At 37.2% G+C, this 19,795-nt stretch overlaps 3 protein-coding genes and 1 long non-coding RNA gene across 6 annotated transcripts; 2 read left to right on the top strand and 2 right to left on the bottom strand.

The window, feature by feature from the left end:
* The first annotated feature begins 890 nt into the window (after positions 1–890).
* mbl2 (mannose binding lectin 2) lies at positions 891–2,950 on the top strand. Of its 2 annotated transcripts, none has more exons than XM_087238476.1 (4): positions 891–1,178; positions 1,788–1,998; positions 2,076–2,153; positions 2,287–2,950. In XM_087238476.1, exons 2-4 carry the CDS (start codon positions 1,791–1,793, stop codon positions 2,754–2,756), a joined length of 756 nt encoding a protein of 251 aa, XP_087094602.1. In that variant the 5' UTR covers positions 891–1,178; positions 1,788–1,790; the 3' UTR covers positions 2,757–2,950. The 2 variants fall into 2 exon arrangements, with proteins under 2 accessions (XP_087094602.1, NP_571645.2); NM_131570.2 differs by having other exon boundaries at positions 1,095–1,178; positions 1,791–1,998; positions 2,287–2,937.
* LOC137490031 (uncharacterized) lies at positions 2,475–12,901 on the bottom strand. Its single transcript, XR_015478759.1, has 4 exons — positions 10,762–12,901; positions 10,459–10,524; positions 7,866–10,016; positions 2,475–3,457 (listed from the first exon to the last, which is right to left on the bottom strand). It is a non-coding gene; the product is annotated as an uncharacterized LOC137490031 (long non-coding RNA).
* hbl4 (hexose-binding lectin 4) lies at positions 11,380–14,704 on the top strand. The gene is given in 5 exon segments (NM_001114725.1): positions 11,380–11,488; positions 11,676–11,872; positions 11,987–12,073; positions 13,929–14,012; positions 14,108–14,704. Coding segments are annotated over 4 exon segments (738 nt in total). The 5' UTR covers positions 11,380–11,488; positions 11,676–11,685; the 3' UTR covers positions 14,488–14,704.
* A 1,410-nt stretch (positions 14,705–16,114) lies between these two features.
* Positions 16,115–19,757, bottom strand: cbln13 (cerebellin 13). 2 transcript variants are annotated; one of them, NM_001123061.3, is given in 4 exon segments: positions 16,115–16,716; positions 16,826–16,957; positions 17,029–17,091; positions 18,546–18,731. In NM_001123061.3, coding segments are annotated over 4 exon segments (621 nt in total). In that variant the 5' UTR covers positions 18,694–18,731; the 3' UTR covers positions 16,115–16,438.
* Between the last annotated feature and the right edge of the window lie 38 nt (positions 19,758–19,795).

The following is a 19,795-nucleotide window of genomic DNA, read 5'->3' as shown; positions in this document are numbered from 1 at the left end:
ACTAGAGGTACAAACACTAAATGATCTAGGTTTCCTAAAAAAAAAAGAAAACAGTCTTTGTTGCTCTTTTTTATAGACAGCCTGGATGTTAGATTGGAATGTCAACATATTGTTTATAACAACCCCTAAATATTTATGTGTGCCAACAATTTCAATGTCCAAACCTTTAACTTGTCGGGGTAGAAGAAACCCTCCTGTAATCTATCACCATGTGTTTTGTTTTATTTACATTCAACTGGATATAAAATCTATCACACCAGGAAGTAAATTCTTCCACAACAGGACTATGCCCCAAATCCTGCTCATGGAGGAGACTCACAATCACTGAATCATCAGCCTATTTTATGATATGTCAATTTCCGTTCACAATGCGACAATCATTAAGTATACATGATGAACAAAAGGTGAAAGGCAACAACCTTGAGAGGACCCAGTGGTACAATACTGAAAGTCAAGGGATCACCATTGACACACACTGCAGACGCCCTACTAAAATTACATAATCCATCCACTAATATTAAGATCCAAGTTCAAAGGGGATGTCAGTTTCTCAATCAACAAGTATGGTTTCATAATGTTAAAAGTATAAGAGAAATCAATAAACAACAATTTGGCATGAGTCTTAGGCTTTTTCAGGTGGTTAAACAGGTGTTTCAACAGTGTAACAAGAATCTTAAACTCCCCTGCTTTGTCTAAATGCAAACTTCAATGGATTAAGCTTATCCTTTGTTCATATAAAATTTAATCTTTAACAATTTTGTCAAAGCACTTCATAACTAATGATGTAAGGGCAACAGGCCTGAAATCATTTAGCTCCTGAGGAAACCTTTTGGCTTTAGGAATGATAACAGATTTTTTCTAAATTTCAGGAACCCTTTGTAACATAAGACACTGCGAAAAATGTAATGAAATATTTCAGAGAGCTGTTCCACACACGTATTTAACACTCTACCTCCAATATTTCTGGGCCCAGACTTATTTTATTAATAATTCTCTGAAATGGGCCTTTGACCTGAGTCATACTCATAAACAGTTAACCATAAATATGGGCGGTAGGTTGAACAAGATTACAAGATTCACAACAACGAGCATACAGATTTTAAACCAGACGACCCTCCTCGCCAGTCAATTTTCTTACAGACTTAAGGAACAGACACATTGGCTACATTAATAAACTTGTAAGTACCTGAATGTATTCTTAAAATATCAGTAAATAAATGAAATAATTAAAAATAACAGAAATTGTGAACTGCACTCTTTTATCCAGCAAAGAAGCATAATGATGCACTCTATTTTGTGTTATGATTATATGCTTACCCAGATGGACCACATGAAGAACTTTTAGAAATTCATAAATCAAAAATTAAATCGAGAAATCAGTCTTTATCTGTCAGTCAAGAAATAATAAATGAATGATAATTTAGTTTCAGAATTTTCCCATATAGCAAACATTTAGATATTATTTTTAAAGAACATATATTCACTAATTATACATTTTTATTTAATAAACTCGTGCTACTACATGTTGATAGTAAGTAAGGCAAGGTTGTAGTTTTGTTTCGGCATAAGCGATATGATCGTGCAGAACTGTACTGTATACATTGTAATATACTACTAAACCTCTTATATGCTAATAATATACACCATAATTAATCTTCCAAAAGTTTAACCCTATTTATCTGAGGTACCTTAAGTTGAAGGATTTAATCTCCAGCAAACAACAAACGAGGAAATAGTCGTCTTTTAAAGATTGTGGAAAAGTTCTGAGGTTTTTCTGTTTGTCCCAGCAGATGGCGCTGTTGAAGCTGTTCCTCGGGGCTCTTCTGCTCCTTCAGCTTGTTCTGCAGCTGCTGGCTGGAGCTGCTGACCCTCAGAGCCTAAACTGTCCTGCTTATGCTGGAGTTCCTGGTACTCCGGGACACAATGGTCTGCCTGGCAGAGACGGGAGAGACGGAAGAGATGGAGCCACTGGACCCAAAGGAGAGAAGGGAGAGCCAGGTTAGTGTGAGAGTAAATCTGTATCACTGTTTCACTGATTCCAATAAAGTGTGTTTTATACTACTATACTGTCTCAGGAGTGAATGTGCAGGGGCCACCAGGTAAAGCAGGACCACCTGGACCAGCCGGAGCAAAGGGTGAAAGAGGACCATCAGGTATATAACATTAAAAAGATTCAAATGAACTTTTTTTGTGAATATAATCATGTTCTTTGAATTGTAAATAATTTATATTTAATACAAAAAACTATACCTTCATATGTCTTCTCATACCTTTGTCAAATTTCAGGCTTACCAGGACAGGACTGCATGTCTGACTCACTGAAATCTGAGCTCCAGAAACTCAGTGACAAGATTGCCCTGATTGAGAAGGTTGTGAATTTTAAAACGTTCAAAAAAGTTGGACAGAAATATTACGTTACTGATGACGTCGAGGAGACTTTTGATAAGGGGATGCAGTACTGCAGTAGCAATGGGGGAGCTTTAGTTTTGCCAAGAACTCTTGAAGAAAATGCATTACTGAAAGTATTTGTATCCAGTGCTTTTAAAAGGCTATTTATTAGAATCACAGACAGAGAAAAAGAGGGAGAGTTTGTAGACACTGATAGAAAGAAGCTGACGTTTACCAACTGGGGTCCTAATCAGCCTGATAACTATAAGGGAGCACAAGATTGTGGTGCTATCGCAGACTCAGGCTTATGGGATGATGTCAGCTGTGATAGTCTGTATCCCATCATATGCGAAATAGAGATCAAATAGAATGTGTACCACACTATACAGCTTTTTTGCACAAAATAATAAAAAGATGTCAAGTTTTCTAACATGTTGAACTTTAGAGGAGTTAAGAAATGAAAATTTGATTTCATAACCCTGAACATGCAGTTTTTTGATTAACTGTATTAAATGTAAAAATTTTGCCTAATAAAATCCATTAAATCCAGAGAAACTGAAAATTTCTCTTTTTTCCATAGCTACCTCTGAACCACTGATCTATATTAGAGATTATTATTCTTCAATTCATTCATTTTCCTTCAGTTTAGTCCCTTTATTTATCAGGAGTCACCACAGCAGAATGAACCACCGACTGATCCAGCATATATTTTTACACAGCGGATGCCCTTCCAGCTGCAACCCAGTACAGGAAACACTAATACACACTGATTCACACACACACACACACACACACACACACACACACACACACACACACACACACACACGCTAGGGCCAATTTAGTTTAAATAATTCCCCTATACCGCATATCTTTGGACTGTGGGGCAAACCGGAGCACCCATAGGAAACCCACGCAAACACAGGGAGAACATGCACACAGAAATGCCAACTGACCGAGATTATTATTATTATGTATTACTATAATTAGCATTATAAAGATCAGTGATCTGACAGCAGTTTTCTTTTATTTCTTAGTTTAGCAAAGCAAAAACAGTCTTATGCAGGCACTGTCATGTATGTTAAGTGCTAATATAGTGAAGTGCAGTAGGGGGAGTTACTGAGTTACTAGAGCAGTTGTTGTAATAATCAGAAGAAGAGTAAAGTTAGTTGAAGAAACATATAACATGTGTGAGTCTCTTTATCTTCACATGACATGGTGTCAGAAGCTGTTAAATTAGAACAGCGTGAACCTTGCCTTAACAAATAGGGAAAAAATGGCAAAGTTTAACCCCCCGGAGAGATTTCCTTTCGAAAAACCATCGGAATGGCCAGAATGGAACCAGCGGTTTTGCCGTTTCAGAACCGCAACAAAACTAAACAAAGATGATGGTCCCGTTCAGGTCAGTTCTCTTGTCTACGCTATGGGAAGCGAGGCGGAAAAAAATACTGGCTTCTTTCAGTTTTGAAAGTGAGGAGGATAGAGACAAATTTGATGTAGTACTAGCCAAGTTTGAGGAGTATTTTATCCCAAAAAGGAATATTATACATGAGCGGGCATGTTTTTATCAGAGAAACCAACAAGTGGGGGAGAAAGCGGAGACGTATATTCGCTCGCTTTATGAACTTGCCGCAAATTGTGAGTTCGGTGACAGAAGAGATGAGCACATTCGCGACCGATTAGTAGTAGGGATTAGAGACAAAAGTCTTTCCCAGAAGTTACAACTGATGTCTACGCTGACGCTAACAGAGGCAATACAACATGTAAGACAGTCTGAAGACATCGCAATGCAAGTGGATCTACAATCGCGTGAAATGCGGAGTGAGCTTATTCAACAAGTCACATACGGAATACCCAGAGGGAGGGGGAGACACACTCACACACACAGAGCGAGAGGTGCAGCAGCACAGAGCAGCACAGACAGCTACAGAAACACACGGAGCTGCAGTAGATGTGGTAAGAGACCACATATAAAAGACGAAATTTGCCCTGCAACAAAAAGTACATGCAACAAATGTAACAAAAAAGGACACTGGCAGAGGGTGTGTAAAACAAAAGCAGTAAGAGAAATAACTGAAGAAATGGAGAGCTCGTTGTTTCTGGGGGCTGTTAATGAAGACACAAACGAGGAAAATTGGACAGTTGAAATAAAAATCGGTCAGACATCACTAAAATTCAAAATAGACACAGGAGCTGATGCATGCGTGATAAGTGAGGAAACATTTAAGCAGCTGGTGCCACAGAAAGAACTGTTTCCAGCAGAAACATCACTCAGCACGCCAGGAGGCAAACTTAAATGTTTGGGTCAATTTCTTCCAAAGATGTCATACAAAGGTAAATGTTATCACTATCCTGTGTATGTAATTCCAGGAAAGGATGCACATAATCTGCTCAGTAGAATGGCAGCCACAGAGATGGGTCTGGTAAAGCGAATAAATGAAATAAAAGGTGTGTTTCAGCAGGGAGGAAAGCTAAAAAACTGAACCAGTGAAAATTGTTCTGAAAGAGGGAGCTGAACCTTATGCAGTGCATGTATCACGCCGTGTACCAATTCCTCTTCTGCCCAAGGTGAAGGCGGAACTGTGTCGTATGGAACAAGAGGGCATTATTGAAAAAGTGACAGAACCAACTGAGTGGTGTGCAGCCATGGTTCCTGTACTAAAGCCTAATGGTGATGTTCGTGTTTGCGTTGATCTGAGGAAACTAAATAATGCAGTGAAGAGGGAGAAATTTATTCTTCCCACAACAGAGGAAGTTATCTCTAAACTCTCAGGTGCCAAGATATTTAGCTCACTGGATGCAGCTAGTGGATTTTACCAGATTCCCCTTGAGGAAAAGAGCAGCAGGCTGACTACGTTCATCACTCCCTTTGACAGGTATGCATTTAAAAGGCTTCCGTTCGGTATTACAAGCGCACCTGAGATTTTTCAAAGAAAAATGACAGAGACACTACACGGACTGGACGGAGTGGCAATTTATATGGATGATGTTCTTGTTTTTGGAAAAACAGAAAAAGAACATGACGAACGACTGGACAAAGTACTCAAAGTCATTGAGGTGGCTGGATTAAAGTTGAACAAACAAAAATGTAAGTTCAAACAAAATCAAATTCGTTTTTTGGGTCACATCATCGATGCAGAGGGGGTAAGGCCAGACCCGGCGAAAGTTGACAGCATTAATAACTTTCCGGTACCCCAGAATGTACAAGAGCTTAAACGGTTCCTAGGAATGGTGAACTATTTGGGGAAGTATATTCCTAATCTAGCCACGATCGGTCAACCCATGTATGACCTTTTGAGAACCAAAGTAATGTGGAATTGGGGTCCAAGTCAAGAGATCGCTTTTCAAAAGGTAAAGGATGCTCTGATGGGTGCTCCAGTCCTCACAGTTTTTGATGCCTACAAACCCACAACAGTTTCTGCAGATGCAAGCAGCTATGGAGTAGGGGGCGTCTTGCTTCAAGAGGATAATGGCGAGTGGAGACCAGTGGCGTATTGCTCAAGACGCTTAAGTGATGCTGAGTCAAAATACGCACAAATAGAAAAGGAGTGTTTAGCAGGGGTCTGGGCCTGCGAACGGTTCGAAAAATATCTTTATGGGCTAGATAGCTTCAGATTAATCACAGACCACAAACCCCTAGTTTCACTTATCAACAATAAAGATCTTGATAATGTTCCACTCAGGTGCCAGAGACTCTTAATGAGATTGATGAGATACAGCTGCTATGCAGAGTACGCACCAGGAAAGACGCTGGCCATAGCGGATGCACTGTCAAGGGGTCCAAATGATACCACTGAAAGCACAGACAGTCATTTGGAGGTAACTGCGTATGTTGCATCTGTCATCAATAATGTCCCTGCCACACCACAAAAAATGGACATTATCAGAGTGAAAACTGAAGAAGACAGTCAGTTACAGTCGGTCCTATGGTTTATCAGGAATGGTTGGCCAGAGTATGTAGCAAATACACCTGAAGCAGTTCAAGAATACTTTAAGGTGAGAGGAGAACTGTCTGAAATCAAAGGGATAGTGGTGAGAGGCAACCGTATAGTTATCCCCACCTGTATGAGGAAAGAAATCCTGGATAGAATCCATGACGGTCATCAGGGTTTACACAGATGTCGCGAAAGAGCAAACCAGGCAGTTTGGTGGCCTAACATATCCCAAGATATCAAACAGCAAGTGCAAGATTGCTTATACTGCATCAAAACAAGATCGGCACAACGGAAGGAACCATTAATTCCAAGCGAACTACCCTGTAGACCCTGGGAGAAAATAGGTGTAGATTTGTGTGAACACAACAAATCCCAGTACTTAGTCATATCAGACTATTATTCCAGATATATAGAGATCTTGTCACTTCCTGCCCCTTCCACGACTCAAGTGATCGAAAAACTCAAAGCCACATTCGCTCGTTTTGGGATCGCAAGTGAGCTAAGAAGTGATAATGGCCCACAGTTCTCAAGTAAAGAATTCAAAGACTTCAGTTCTGAATATGACTTTGTCCATATTACTTCCAGCCCACACTTCCCACAAAGCAATGGTCATGCAGAGAGAGCTGTGCAGGTAGCTAAGAACATTTTGAGACAGCAAAACCCTCTGCTGGCTCTCATGTCATACAGGGCAACTCCATCTGCATCCACAGGGTACAGCCCAGCAGAACTCTTAATGGGAAGAAAGATAAGGACAACAATCCCAACACTGGAAGAGAATTTAAAACCTGCCTGGCCTGAAGATGGAAAAGTCAGAAGTGCTGATGCCCTAGCAAAAGGTAAACAAGCATTCTTCTATAATCGTCGAAATGGAGTGAGAAACTTGCCCTCATTAAGACAAGGAGATACAGTCCGTGTCAGAGTCGGTGAACAGAAGGATTGGACTAACCAGGGGACCATTCAAAGTTCCTTTTACACGCCAAGGTCATATGTTGTAAAGACTACCGAAGGAAAGCTAGTTAGGAGGAATCGCCGTCATCTCCAGCAGGAGCAGATTCCTTCAGTAACTCATCCAGACAAAGTGGAACCTGAAAGAAAGGATTTTCCAGACTCTGAGAGTGCACATAAGCAGGACGTTCCCATCGTAGAACCAAACACAGTAACAAAGACATGTTTTGATTCTACAGCTATCGTACCAGAGTACGAACAGCAGTCACGGCCAAACACAGTGACTCGCTCAGGCCGAGTGAGTAAGCCTGTTCAGAGACTTAATTTGTGAGCTGTGTGCTCTTATACACCATAAATGGGACTGTTAAAAAGTTGAATAGAGTTTTGTGTTCGTGTACACGTGTATAGCATATACAGTTAAAAAAAAAAAAAAAAAAAGAGGAAGATGTCATGTATGTTAAGTGCTAATATAGTGAAGTGCAGTAGGGGGAGTTACTGAGTTACTAGAGCAGTTGTTGTAATAATCAGAAGAAGAGTAAAGTTAGTTGAAGAAACATATAACATGTGTGAGTCTCTTTATCTTCACATGACAGGCACGAGTCAAGTAGCTACTTCATAGTAAATATTATACGTCTGATGTAATTTCAGCATTTAAATGAAATAATCTCATGAATTCACTTCTGATTCTCCTTTAATCAGTTCTTAATATATAGACAAACATTGAATGTTGTTGTAAGGCTCGGTGGTTAGCACTGTCGCATCGTAGCAAGAAGGTTGCCATCTCGAGTCCTGATTAAACCAGTTGGCATTTTCTCCCCCTGTTGGCGTGGATTTTCTCCGGGTGCTGCGGTGTCCCCCACAGTCCAAAAACATGTGCTGTTGGTGAATTGGATGAACTAAATTTGGCCGTAGTGTATGAGTGTAAATATGAGAGTGTTTTTCAGTACTCGGTTGCAGCTGGAAGGGCATCCGCTGTGTAAAACATATGCTGGATAAGTTGACAGTTTTGCTGTGGTGACCCCTGATAAATAAGAGGACTAAGCTGAAGGAAAATTAAATAAAATAAAAGAAATAACTAAGCTTGAAGAAATAATGAATGTGTTGGTGTGTTACTAAGATATGCAAAAGTAGTTTAAATATTTAGCATATTTCACAATTTCCTGTGATTTCTCAGTATTTCATTGTTCATTCATTCATTTTCTTGTCGGCTTAGTCCCTTTATTAATCTGTGGTGCCACAGCGGACAATACACAGTACACAGTACTTATCCAGCACATTTTTACGCAGCGGATGTCCTTTCAGCCACAACCTCTGGGAAACATTCACACACACACAAACTAATACACTACAGACAATTTAGCCAACCCAATTCACCTGTACCGCATGTCTTTGGACTGTGAGGGAAACCAGAGCACCTGGAGGAAACCCACGCAAACACAGGGAGAACATGCAAACTCTTCACAGAAACGCCAACTGACCCAGCCAAAGCTCGGACCTGCGACCCAACGACCTTCTTGCTGTGAGCCAACAGCACTACCTACTGTTATAGTATTTTATTGTGATATCTGAAAATGTAAAACATGTGAGATGTGATAATAGAAAAGCAAAGATACCAAATTCACAAAACACATAATGTTTACAGAGCATCTCTTAAGTGCTCAAGCATTTCATGTGCTGGCAGGGTTTGCCAGTTTTCCCCAACAAATCTACCTAAATGGCCTATCAAAACTAGCCCAATAATATCAAAAGATGCCATCGCCAAAGTGTATTTACGTTAAGCAAACACTGAGAACTTCTCAGAAGGTGAAATCTATCATCTTTTTTCAGTTTTTATTCATCTTGATTTTTAGGTTACAAATAGGTGTGTTTTAGGTGTCTTCTTTTCAAATATTACATATAAATTATGGGTCTGAAATTGAGAACAGTAAAAATAGCACGTCATGATTTAGCCAAGTACAATGTGATCACGGATTAACAGCTATTTAAATCAGGAACATGTCCTATTTGGTGAAATCAGGTAGGCTGTGAAAATATGCAGTGTTTTAGTTAGATTTTTGTTTTGTCATTGAACTTTAATCCAGTGGCCAGTTGCATAAAACGCTTTGAACCTTTGACTGTTGACATTCAATGTTTTTCTTTTCTTTTAGAATAGACCTGACTGTTTCAAGTTGCATAAAAACGTAGATTCCTTATTAGAATGGGATGGTTGTAATTTTTTTCTTTGCCTTTTCTTCAGTTTCTTAGTTTTTTTTGTAGAAAACCAAGAATAAAATTTAAACTTGAACAGACAAAATTGAAACATTTATTAAACTTTAATAATAAAATAATTCTAAAAGATCAGATTTAATTTTTTCATATTTGGAAATCTAATGCTTCAGTGCATACCCATAAAGGTATATTCAGCACTCTCAAGGAGATTGTCGCAGCCAGAGTCGATGAGTTTGATTTCTAGCATGTCCTTGATGATCAGGAGGATTTCCTGTTTAAAATCCCTGTGGAAAACACCATGTAGGCAGCTCACATACATGGCTGTTGTTGCTTGCCACATGACAAGCTGTGCCAGCGATTCACAGAGTCTGCCTTCATAGTTCTGGGCGAAATTAGAGGTCCTCGCAGGGATCAGGCCGCTCCAGGATCAGGATGTAATAGTCTTCCTTACCATTCCAGTCCTGCAGCTGGCTAATTTAGGGGTCAGTGTCTTCATTTGATAGAATTAATGGGGCAACCTCCACAACCATCAGACCATGGCTAAAAAAAGACAGATTTGATGATGGTTAAATGAAGATTATATTTACAAATATTTAAAAAATGCTATGAAACATAAACCACACTCTACTTGCATTGTTGATGTATTCGCTTAAAAAAGAAAAGGAAAATCAATCCACATCCAATTATTGATCCTTTAATCCTTTATTAATCCTAATTACCAAGAGCAGGTATGTTATGTAACTATAAACATATACAAAAAACATCTGAAAATAACTGTCAGATCATTTGGTTCATCTGACAGTTTGACACACAGAGGTCAGATTCTCACTGGACAAAACATACACTATAAAGACTTGCAACAGGTATGACTAGGATGAAGGAAATTACTAGGTACTTAAAAAGGTTAAATTCAATTTAATAAATGTCAAAATCTAATTATTGATCTTTCACTGATCTTTAACTGATTTTTTATTCATCTTGCCTTCACAAACAGCTCCAAATCCTCCTTGACCCAGCAGATTGGCAACTTCATACTGGTTGAAGATGGCTGTAAAAGTTAAATAAGGGAATTTAAAAAAACAAGCAATGACATCTTTATCCAAACCAATGAACACTATTAATTAAAAAACAAAAATTATAGAATAATAATTCATCTAAATTAATTTGGATTTATGATTAGAAGTTCAATTATATTCATATAGTCTGTATAATTAATCAATTACCAGAGTACATGTCAAATCATTATCAAATAAAAACCTAATTAGCAAAAAAGGTTCCTTTGTACCTGAGCACAATGTTGGATGTTCTCACTCAAGTCAGACTGGAGATGAACCGGAGCTTCAGTGGCATCAGCACTCAGACACAAAGCGAATTGGAGCTTCGCATATAGCCTGTGACAGACACAATGCTGATTGCAGCATCAGGAGCTTCACTAACACTGACCAGATCGAGCACCAGCAGCTTCAGGAGCGTCACTAACGCAGCCAGACATGCTGACTGGAGCTTCAAGGGTGCCATTTCAATGTAACAATGTATTTCTAGCTTGTCTTTGGATGATTCTTATAATTCTTTTTAAAATCACTTTGGATAAAAAAATCTTCTAAATGAATAAATGCAGTGTATGTTTGAGTCGTTAATAGCACAGTTAAAAGAGGCAGTGCTTTATATAATGTTTTCATTTATATATTTTACAATGAAACAGTGTAGCCAGGGTGAGATGAGAGACGTTATAAAGTACACTAAATATTTACCCGCCTTCGTTCTCCCTATTCAGATACAACAAGAATGCTAGTCCAAACTTTGTGTACTTTGTATTGAGAAACAAGTCGCCCCAATCAGGGAACGATTCTTGGCAGCTACGCCTCCGTTTAGGGGTCAAAAACTCCGTGTGAACGGAAGAAGTAACCGTAGCAAAAAAAGCGTTTTAAAACTAGAACGTATTAGTGTAAACGAGGCCGCAGTCGGAGTAAGAGTCTATACTGTTCACATTTATCACTTGGCGTGATCTGTTGGTAAGATTATGCCTTTTAAAGTAAATGTATGCCAATTTTTTGTAATTTGTGTTGTCCACTTGTCAGACCACATTTTGTCAGAACGACTTTTACCTGTAAAGAATTAAAAATATGAGGCAAAAGTTGCTTGTATATGGTAATATGCATGTATATCACGGCAACAGAAATTGTTTGCTCGTATCAACAGTGAGCAGCAGATGGCGCTGTTAAAGCATCAGCTCTGTGCTGTGCTTCTCATGATGGAGTCTGGGCTTATATTATCCGCGTCTGAGAGTAGTTGTCCATCTTATGCTGGTGTTCCTGGCATACCTGGAAACAATGGCAGCCCTGGCAGAGATGGAAGAGATGGGTTCCCTGGACCAAAAGGAGAAAAGGGAGATCTAGGTTTATTGTTTTTGTTTGTTTTGTTATGTATAAAGTTATTGTAGTTATGGAACATTATAAGGCAATGACAAATTAATAGATAGTGAGAGATATTGAGATAATCTCTCTCTGCAGGAATTGGTGCACAGGGACCCCCAGGAAAAATAGGACCACCAGGAGCTCCTGGACACAAAGGGGACAGAGGAAGTCCAGGTTTATCAGGTAAAATTAAAACTATAGAGCTGGGGTAGATGGAGGGTTTTCGAGCATCTCTCCAGTAATCTTGCAATTTTAATGTTGACTGAGGAATCTAATTAGCTGTATAATCTGCAGATGCTAATTGGCTGTATTAGTGACTCTGCATGTGCAATTTTTCACAATCCTAAACGATTTTAGCTTGTCAGACTCCATGAACACAAGCTTTTTGACAGCTTATATATACAGATAAAGTCAAACTTATTAGCCCTCCTGTGAAATTGTAATAATTAGTCAAACATTTCCAAAATGCTGTTTAACTGAGAGAAGTTTTTTCAACACATATTTTAACATAATCATTTTAATGATTAATTTCTTTAGTCTTTACAATGACAGTACATAATATTTACTAGTTATTTTGCAGGATAGATTCGGCTTAAGGTGCATTTAAAGACTTAACATGTTAATTACGTTAACATGTACGTTAACTAGGCAAGTCATTTGACAGCTGTGGTTTGTTTTGTAGAAAACTGAAAAACAAACATTTTCTTAAGGGGGCTAATAATATTAACCTTAAAAATTGTTTGTCGGATTAATTTAGCAAATATGAGAAAACTGCTTTTAATCAAGCCAAAATAAAAGAAATAAGACTTTCAGAAGAAAAAAAATATAATTGGAAAAACTGTGAAAATGCCCTTGCTTCTTCAAACACTCACACACTCACAGGGCTTATCACCAGCGACCTTCTTTTTGTAAGGCAATCATGCAAACCACTTCACTTAGGAATAACATCACTTGGGAATTATTTGAACAGAATAAAAATTTCACTGGGGGGATAATCATTTTTCCTTCAACTGTACACTACCTGACAAATGTCTTGTCGTCATTTCAAGTTTTGGAAACAACAAATAATAACTTGACTTAGTTGATCAATTAGAAGTGGCTTATATAAAAGGCAAATACCTCTTGGTTTTACCAAAATAAAATATGATCATGTCTTGATTTTTCAAATAATTAGGACAGTACGGTCTGACTTTGCTTAGACAAAAGTCTTGTCACTTAACAGAAATAATGTTCAGAGTAGAATATAAAGTCATGGTGCAGTGGAAAAAGAACTAATAATGTGTTTGAATGCTATGAGCTTGGAGGACTGCATCCATGCAACTCTGCAATGACTCTAAAAACTTATTATTAAAGTCATCTGGAATAACAAAGAAAGCGATCTTGTAGGACTCCCAGAGTTCATCAGGATTCTTTGGATTTATCTTCAATGCCTCCTCCTTCATCTTTCCCCAAAAATGCACAATAGTGTTCATGTCTGGTGACTGAGCTAGCCAATCCTGGAGCACGTTGACCTTCTTTGCTTTCAGGAACTTTGACGTCTGAAGAACTTGCCTTTTTTTTCTTCACCAAACTTGACTGATTCTGTGAGAATCTTGGGTCCATGCGGATTCCAATTGGTCTTGTGCAGTACTACTTGTGATGATTGAGATGCAGGTCAACAGATGATTCATCTGAAAAATCTACCATCTGCCACTTTTCCAAAGGATCAACTAGAAGTGAAGTTATTATTTGTTACTCTTACAACTGAGATCGACGTCAAGACTTTGAACTATGAACAGTTCAGATTCAAAAACCTCTAAGTGTCATCTGAAATTTTCTCAGCCTCTGTTTATGTAGTTATTTCATGTTAAAAGAAATGAAAAAACTTATTCTTTACCATAAAAGTGAAATTACTGAACCCTGAAAAAATTTCAGAGGTTTTTGCATCTGAACTCTTCGTATGTTATCATATCTTTAACACTGTACAAAATAATTGTGACTAAGCTTAGTTTATTTCATACGTTCTGCCTGTGATTTTCACTCTGCTGTGCTTTTACAGGGACTGATGTTCAAAATGCATTAGTAACACAGCTTCGATCTGACGTCAAACACCTTACAGACAGACTCACTGTAATAGATAAAGGTATTTCTACTCATTAGTGATTGCACTGTATTTTTTCATTATTTTATTAAATGTTTAAATAAGAAAATGCTGGTAAAATCTTTTTTTATGTTTAGTCCTTGGATTTCGCATGTTCAAGAAAGTGGGACAGAAGTATTATGTGTCTGATGGCCTGGTAGGAAATTTTGAAACGGCACAGAAGTTCTGCTCTGACGCCGGGGCTAAAATTGTCCTGCCAAGAAGTGAGGATGAGAATAACGTGCTGATTTCATTGCAAGAGGCCCTCGAGTCTACTTATGTACATGTTGGTGCAACAGATGCAAAGAAAGAGGGGCATTTTGTAGATATAAGTGACCAACCTCTAACTTTCACTAACTGGAAAGAAAAAGAGCCGAATGATTATAATGGGGCAGAGGATTGTACAGCTGTTTACAAAACTGGTGTGTGGAATGACATTAACTGTAATTCAAAGTGGCATGTGGTGTGTGAACTGTGAAACAGATTATGTTATTGTTACGATGAATAAATAAAAAGTGATTCAAAGGAATCTCACAATTAATAAAATATTAGGTTTCTGTTATAGTGACATCACAAAGGTTGTTGCTTGCTTTTTTGAGTGTTTAAGTTTTGCTTAGAAATGTAATATAATTGTTCAAAGTGAACTGTGTGTTTAATTTTGAAGTTGCAATGAAAATAAATATTGAGTTACTTAATAGTGCATCTCTGGAAAGTTATTTTTAATTTCTATCAATCTTTTGTTGTCATTTACCTTGTCATAAGACTTTAGTAAATAATTGTGACCCAAAATTAAGATATTTTAACCAAATATGTGAGATATTACATTAGTACTTTTGTATCAAGCAAGTGAACTTGAGCTTTCAAAAAATAAAACTTGATTTTTTTTCTAAACATTGTTGATCAATTCATGTGAATAAAGGCTCAAAAAACAGTGGTTTAGTGGTTAGCACTGTCACCTCACAGCAAGAAAGTTGCTGGTTTGAGTCCTGGCATGTTCTCCTCATGATAGTGTGGGCTTCCTCCAGGTGCTCCGGTTTCCCCCACTGTTCAAAGACAACACATAGGTGAAGTAAAATAACTAAATTGTTTGTAGTGTATAAGTGTGTGTCTGAATGAGTGTGTATTGGTGTTTCCCAGTACTGGGTTGCAGCTGGAAGGCCATCTGCTTCGTTAAACATATGCTGAAATAGTTGGTGGTTCATTCCGCTGTGGCGACCTCTGAAAACAAGACTAAGCAATAGAAAAATAAATGAATGATGAAGGCTAAAAATCTTATGTCTCTCTTGGTTGTCTCTTCATGAGACTTAAAATCACAGCTTGATTAAAGTTTATTTATTAAAAAATTTCTATACAAATGTTTGGGATTGGTGGTTCATTCCACTGTGGCAACTTGTAATAAATAAGCTGAATGGAAATTAATGTTTAGAACTGTTGGTTGAACAGACTGTCAATAGATTGACAGAAATCTTTTGGATTTGGTTAAAAATATCAAAATTTTCTTCATTCATTCATTTTCTTTAAAGCTTAGTCCCTTTATTGATCTGGGGTCGCCACAGCGGAATGAACCACCAACTATTTCAGCATATGTTTAACGAAGCAGATGGCCTTCCAGCTGCAACCCAGTACTGGGAAACACCAATACACACTCATTCAGACACACACTCATACATGATGCCCTTCCAGCTAAACCCATTACTGGGAAACACCCATACACAGTCAATCACACACATACACTACAGACAATTAGCTTAACCAATTCACCTATAGCGCATGTCTTTGGACTCTATAGGGGAAACCGGAGCACCCGGAGGAAACCCACACAAACACGGTGAGAACATGCAAACTCCACACAGAAATGCAACTGACCCAGCCGAGGCGATTGTGCCACCGTAATGCCCCAAAGTTTTCTTATGGGTTTGAAAAAAAACTTGATGGCAAGTAAATAATGGCAGACTTTTCATTTTCAGCAGTAACTAAACAAAGCAAAGCATAATCATAGTATTTAAATGCAAACATTTGCTCTTTAACTTCAAAAATGAAGGCAATCAGGTGATTTATTTGTATGCCAACTCACTGATGTTTATGGTAGTTTTAGCAGACTTCTGTATCATCAAAAAAATCAGGTCACATATTTATTCGTATTCCATATTTATGAACGGCAATAAAGATTAAGGACGACGCATTGGCTAGCCAGTACTTGTACAATTTTGTATTTGTTTAAAAAGTTTTATTACAAAAGGATATAATTTTATGCATTGGAAAAATAATCACATCTGAAAAAACAAACTTGGTGAACAAACGTCCACAGATAGCAAATGTTGGGTGTCCATTGAGGTAAATATATCATTAAAAATATTAAAATATCATTATAATGAGAATAGTAATATAAATATTGTTTTGTCTAATTAAATCTTGGATTCTGTGTACAATTACAACTGGAAAAGCAGAAAGCCGCTGAAACTGGTGTAGCTGAGATCATCATCATACACCCAGTTATTCTCCCACAGCTGTGTGAACACTTGATCGCCCTTGTCCAGTGAGAGAACGACACCATTGCTGCCATTAGCATTGCTCGCAGGATGCCGAGAAAACACTGAACATTGTATCTGATTATTTTTATGGAGGCTGACAGCCATTTGTTTAGTAGGATGAGCATGAGCATAAAATCTGAAGAAATAGACCCCATTCACTGGTGCTGTGAAAATACCTGCAAGACATTTAATTCAAGAATTATATAAAAAAAGCCTTGTGTTATTTAAAAACATACTTTAGCATAACAGTTAATGCCATAAAGAGAAATGAATGACTCAGGTTACCAGTGCTGGAGTCATAAGCATTTCCAGCATTAGCAAAGATTTTTTTGTAAATCAGAGTCTTTCGAGTATCAAAGGGTCCAAATTCTTGTGATCCGGATTGCAAAAGTCCAGCTGAAAAGGCAACCTTTTTGGCTGTGAAAAGAAAAAAGAAGTTTGATTTGTTTTGCTTTTGTCATATTTACACAAGTCATATTTTAATTTACCTTTACTTTCTGCTTCCACTGATTCAAGTTTATCACTCGAGACCTTTGTCAAGATCCTTAAAGCTGTAAAAAAAACATTTCCAAAATTGTTATAATATATATATATATATATATATATATATATATATATATATATATATATATATATATATATATATATATATATATATATATATTATACATACTTTATGTTTCATGTCTTGTAAAACTGAAGTCAAGCAGATCATTCATTCGTTGATTCATTTTCTATTCAGCTTAGTCTCTTTATCAATCAGGGGTCGACACAGCAAAATGAACCGCCAACTTATCCAGCATATGTTTTACGCAGCGGATGCCCTTCTAGTTGCAACCCATCACTGGGAAACACCTATTCACACACAGGGGCGGATTTAACCAATAAAGGTAAACGGCCACTAAGGGCCCCTAGAAATCTGAGGGCCCCCAAATAAATACCTAGACGTATAAATGATACCTATAAATTATATATAACATTGTTTTCTATCATATTTTGTACAGTGAGAGTAATTTGAACGTAATTATTTGGGCAAATTTGTCCCCCACCTTTAACCATGGACCAGTCCAGCAGTCAAATCAGTAAAGATTTAGTTTTTAAAAAGGAATAGTTCATTTATTATTTAGTTGTGAATTCATTTTAAGTGAAACATTAAATGTTTTACAAAATGCTTTACATGTTATTATTATTTAGCATTTAGATTAAAAGTAGAAAAGGAGAAAGAATAATTTAAGAAAAAACTGCAAAATAATAATAAAGAAATTAAAGGTGCATTTTAGAACTTTTGGGCCTCGTGGTTGGAATAGCTTAGGGTCCCAAAATCACTAAATCTGCCCCTGTTCACACACATTCACTACGGACATTTTAGCTTACCCAATTCACATATAGTGCATGTCTCTGGACTTGTGGGGGAAACCGGAGCACCTGGAGGAAACCCACGCCAACTCGGGGAGAACATGCAAACTCCACACAGAAATCCCAACTGACCCAGCCGAGGCTCGAATCAGTGACCTTCCTGCTATGAGGCGACAGCGCTACCCACTGCGCCACCCAGTCAATCAGATATTTCTAATAAATACTGGTTTGTCTCTACTAAAAGAAATGCTTGTTTTGTTATTATTTTTAATTTATTTTCTTTGTAAATTCCATTCCCACAAATGCAAATTTACTAATACCAAACCAAATTTTCCAGTTTTTTTTTGCAAGAGTTTAGATATTATTTAAATATTATGTCATTATTTGAAAACCAAGAAAGCAAACAGAACTATTTCATTTTGTAATTACTTTAATATACTGTATTTGATTCTTAAATGCCTTACCCTCAAGTTTATTTCAGGTTCTTTGTTATTGTTATTATTTTAAATTATTACTTTTTTTATTGACAATATAATTCATATTCTGTATTGTCTACAAATATTGATACAAACATGTCAGGTTTTTTTTTTTTGCAAATAAATAAATAAATAAATAAATAAATAAATAAATACTGATCTGAGACATTTACCTTCATTCTCTCTCTTCAGTTCTTTCAGTGTTTCCTCTGTGGCTGTTAGTCTTGCCTCAATGTTTTTTAACTGTTCTGGTGTAATTAAATCATGTGCCAGTGAGACCCCGACACACACCAATATTAGCATATTTTGAGTAGCCAACATTTTCAAAGCTGCACACATTTGTGCTGTTTTTATGCTTTTATGTTTGATTTTTGAACAGTTTGGGTCAGTATGGAATCACATGATGCTGAAAAGCAAACATGACCCTTGTATTGTTTGCACTGGGAGACGAAAAAGATTTAGATTAAACAGTAATTGATGAGATTAAAAGTCACAAACAAAACATGCTTAAAATTAAAGGTTCCAAATGTATTTTTGAGCATGGTTATTTTTTTTTTCAGTAATGCTATAGGAAACCCTTTCTTCCACAACATTTCAGTAAAAAGTAACATTGTTTTTCTGAGTATAATGAACATTTTAAAAATAAAAATTAGTTTTTAGAAAGCTGTAGATTACCTTTTAAAATATAAGTTGTATGAAATTGAATAGCATCATAATGTAGTGAATGTAGGCCTGTTGAAAAGTTTTCACTGCTCCCCAATACAGTATATAAAAAGTGAAAATGTTAAATCTTTTGTCACTAAACTCACAATCATATTGCAAAAACATGAGTAGAACACATGCAAATCACTACACTTTAAGTATAACTAAAAATAAAACTAAGAGTAAACAAGGTATTCAACTCAGAATTGAATCCCCAAATATAAAATATAAATCCACAAGTATAGCTAAAATATTCATTCATTCATTTTCTTTTCGGCTTTGTCTGTTTATTAATTTGGGGTCACGACAGCAGAATGAACTGGTAACTTATCCAGCATATGTTTCCAGCCGCAACCTATCACTGAGAAACACCCCCACACACTCTTGCATTTGCACACATACACTACGGACAATTTAGCTTACCCAATTCACCAAACTTATAGTGCATGTCTTTTGGGGGAAACCGGAGCGTCTGGAGGAAACCCACGCGAACACGCGGAGAAAATGCAAACTCAATCAGAAATGCCAACTGACCCAGTTGGGACTCGAACCAGCAACCTTCTTACTGTAATGTGAAAGTGCTACCCACTCCACATTTCGTACTGCATTCAGTAAAAATAACACAGGTTTCTGACGTTCTCACTCCCATAAACTCTCGTGTAAGAAACAGATATTTGTTTGTCACTAAACAAAAAATCAGGTACTTTTCAAACATTCATGC

The sequence above is a fragment of the Danio rerio genome, chromosome 2, assembly GCF_052040795.2.
Source record: "Danio rerio strain M-AB ecotype USA chromosome 2, GRCz13ab, whole genome shotgun sequence".
Lineage (NCBI taxonomy): Eukaryota > Metazoa > Chordata > Actinopteri > Cypriniformes > Danionidae > Danio > Danio rerio.
The sequence above is the reverse complement of the archived record's forward strand: the minus strand, read 5'-3'. Positions and strand labels throughout refer to the sequence as shown.

What these genes read in the sequence shown, in the direction of transcription:
- mbl2 (XM_087238476.1), top strand. Translation starts at nt 1,791, where the DNA reads ATGGCGCTGTTGAAGCTGTTCCTCGGGGCTCTTCTGCTCCTTCAGCTT. An exon ending in AGGAGAGAAGGGAGAGCCAG is followed by an intron (nt 1,999 to 2,075) that starts GTTAGTGTGAGA and finishes ATACTGTCTCAG; the next exon opens with GAGTGAATGTGCAGGGGCCA. An exon ending in GGGTGAAAGAGGACCATCAG is followed by an intron (nt 2,154 to 2,286) that starts GTATATAACATT and finishes GTCAAATTTCAG; the next exon opens with GCTTACCAGGACAGGACTGC.
- cbln13 (XM_087238543.1), bottom strand. Translation starts at nt 19,522, where the DNA reads ATGCACTATAAGTTTGGTGAATTGG. An exon ending in CTATAAGTTTGGTGAATTGG is followed by an intron (nt 17,092 to 19,497) that starts GTAAGCTAAATT and finishes TTTTTTTTACAG; the next exon opens with CTTTAAGGATCTTGACAAAG. An exon ending in AGTGGAAGCAGAAAGTAAAG is followed by an intron (nt 16,958 to 17,028) that starts GTAAATTAAAAT and finishes TTCTTTTCACAG; the next exon opens with CCAAAAAGGTTGCCTTTTCA.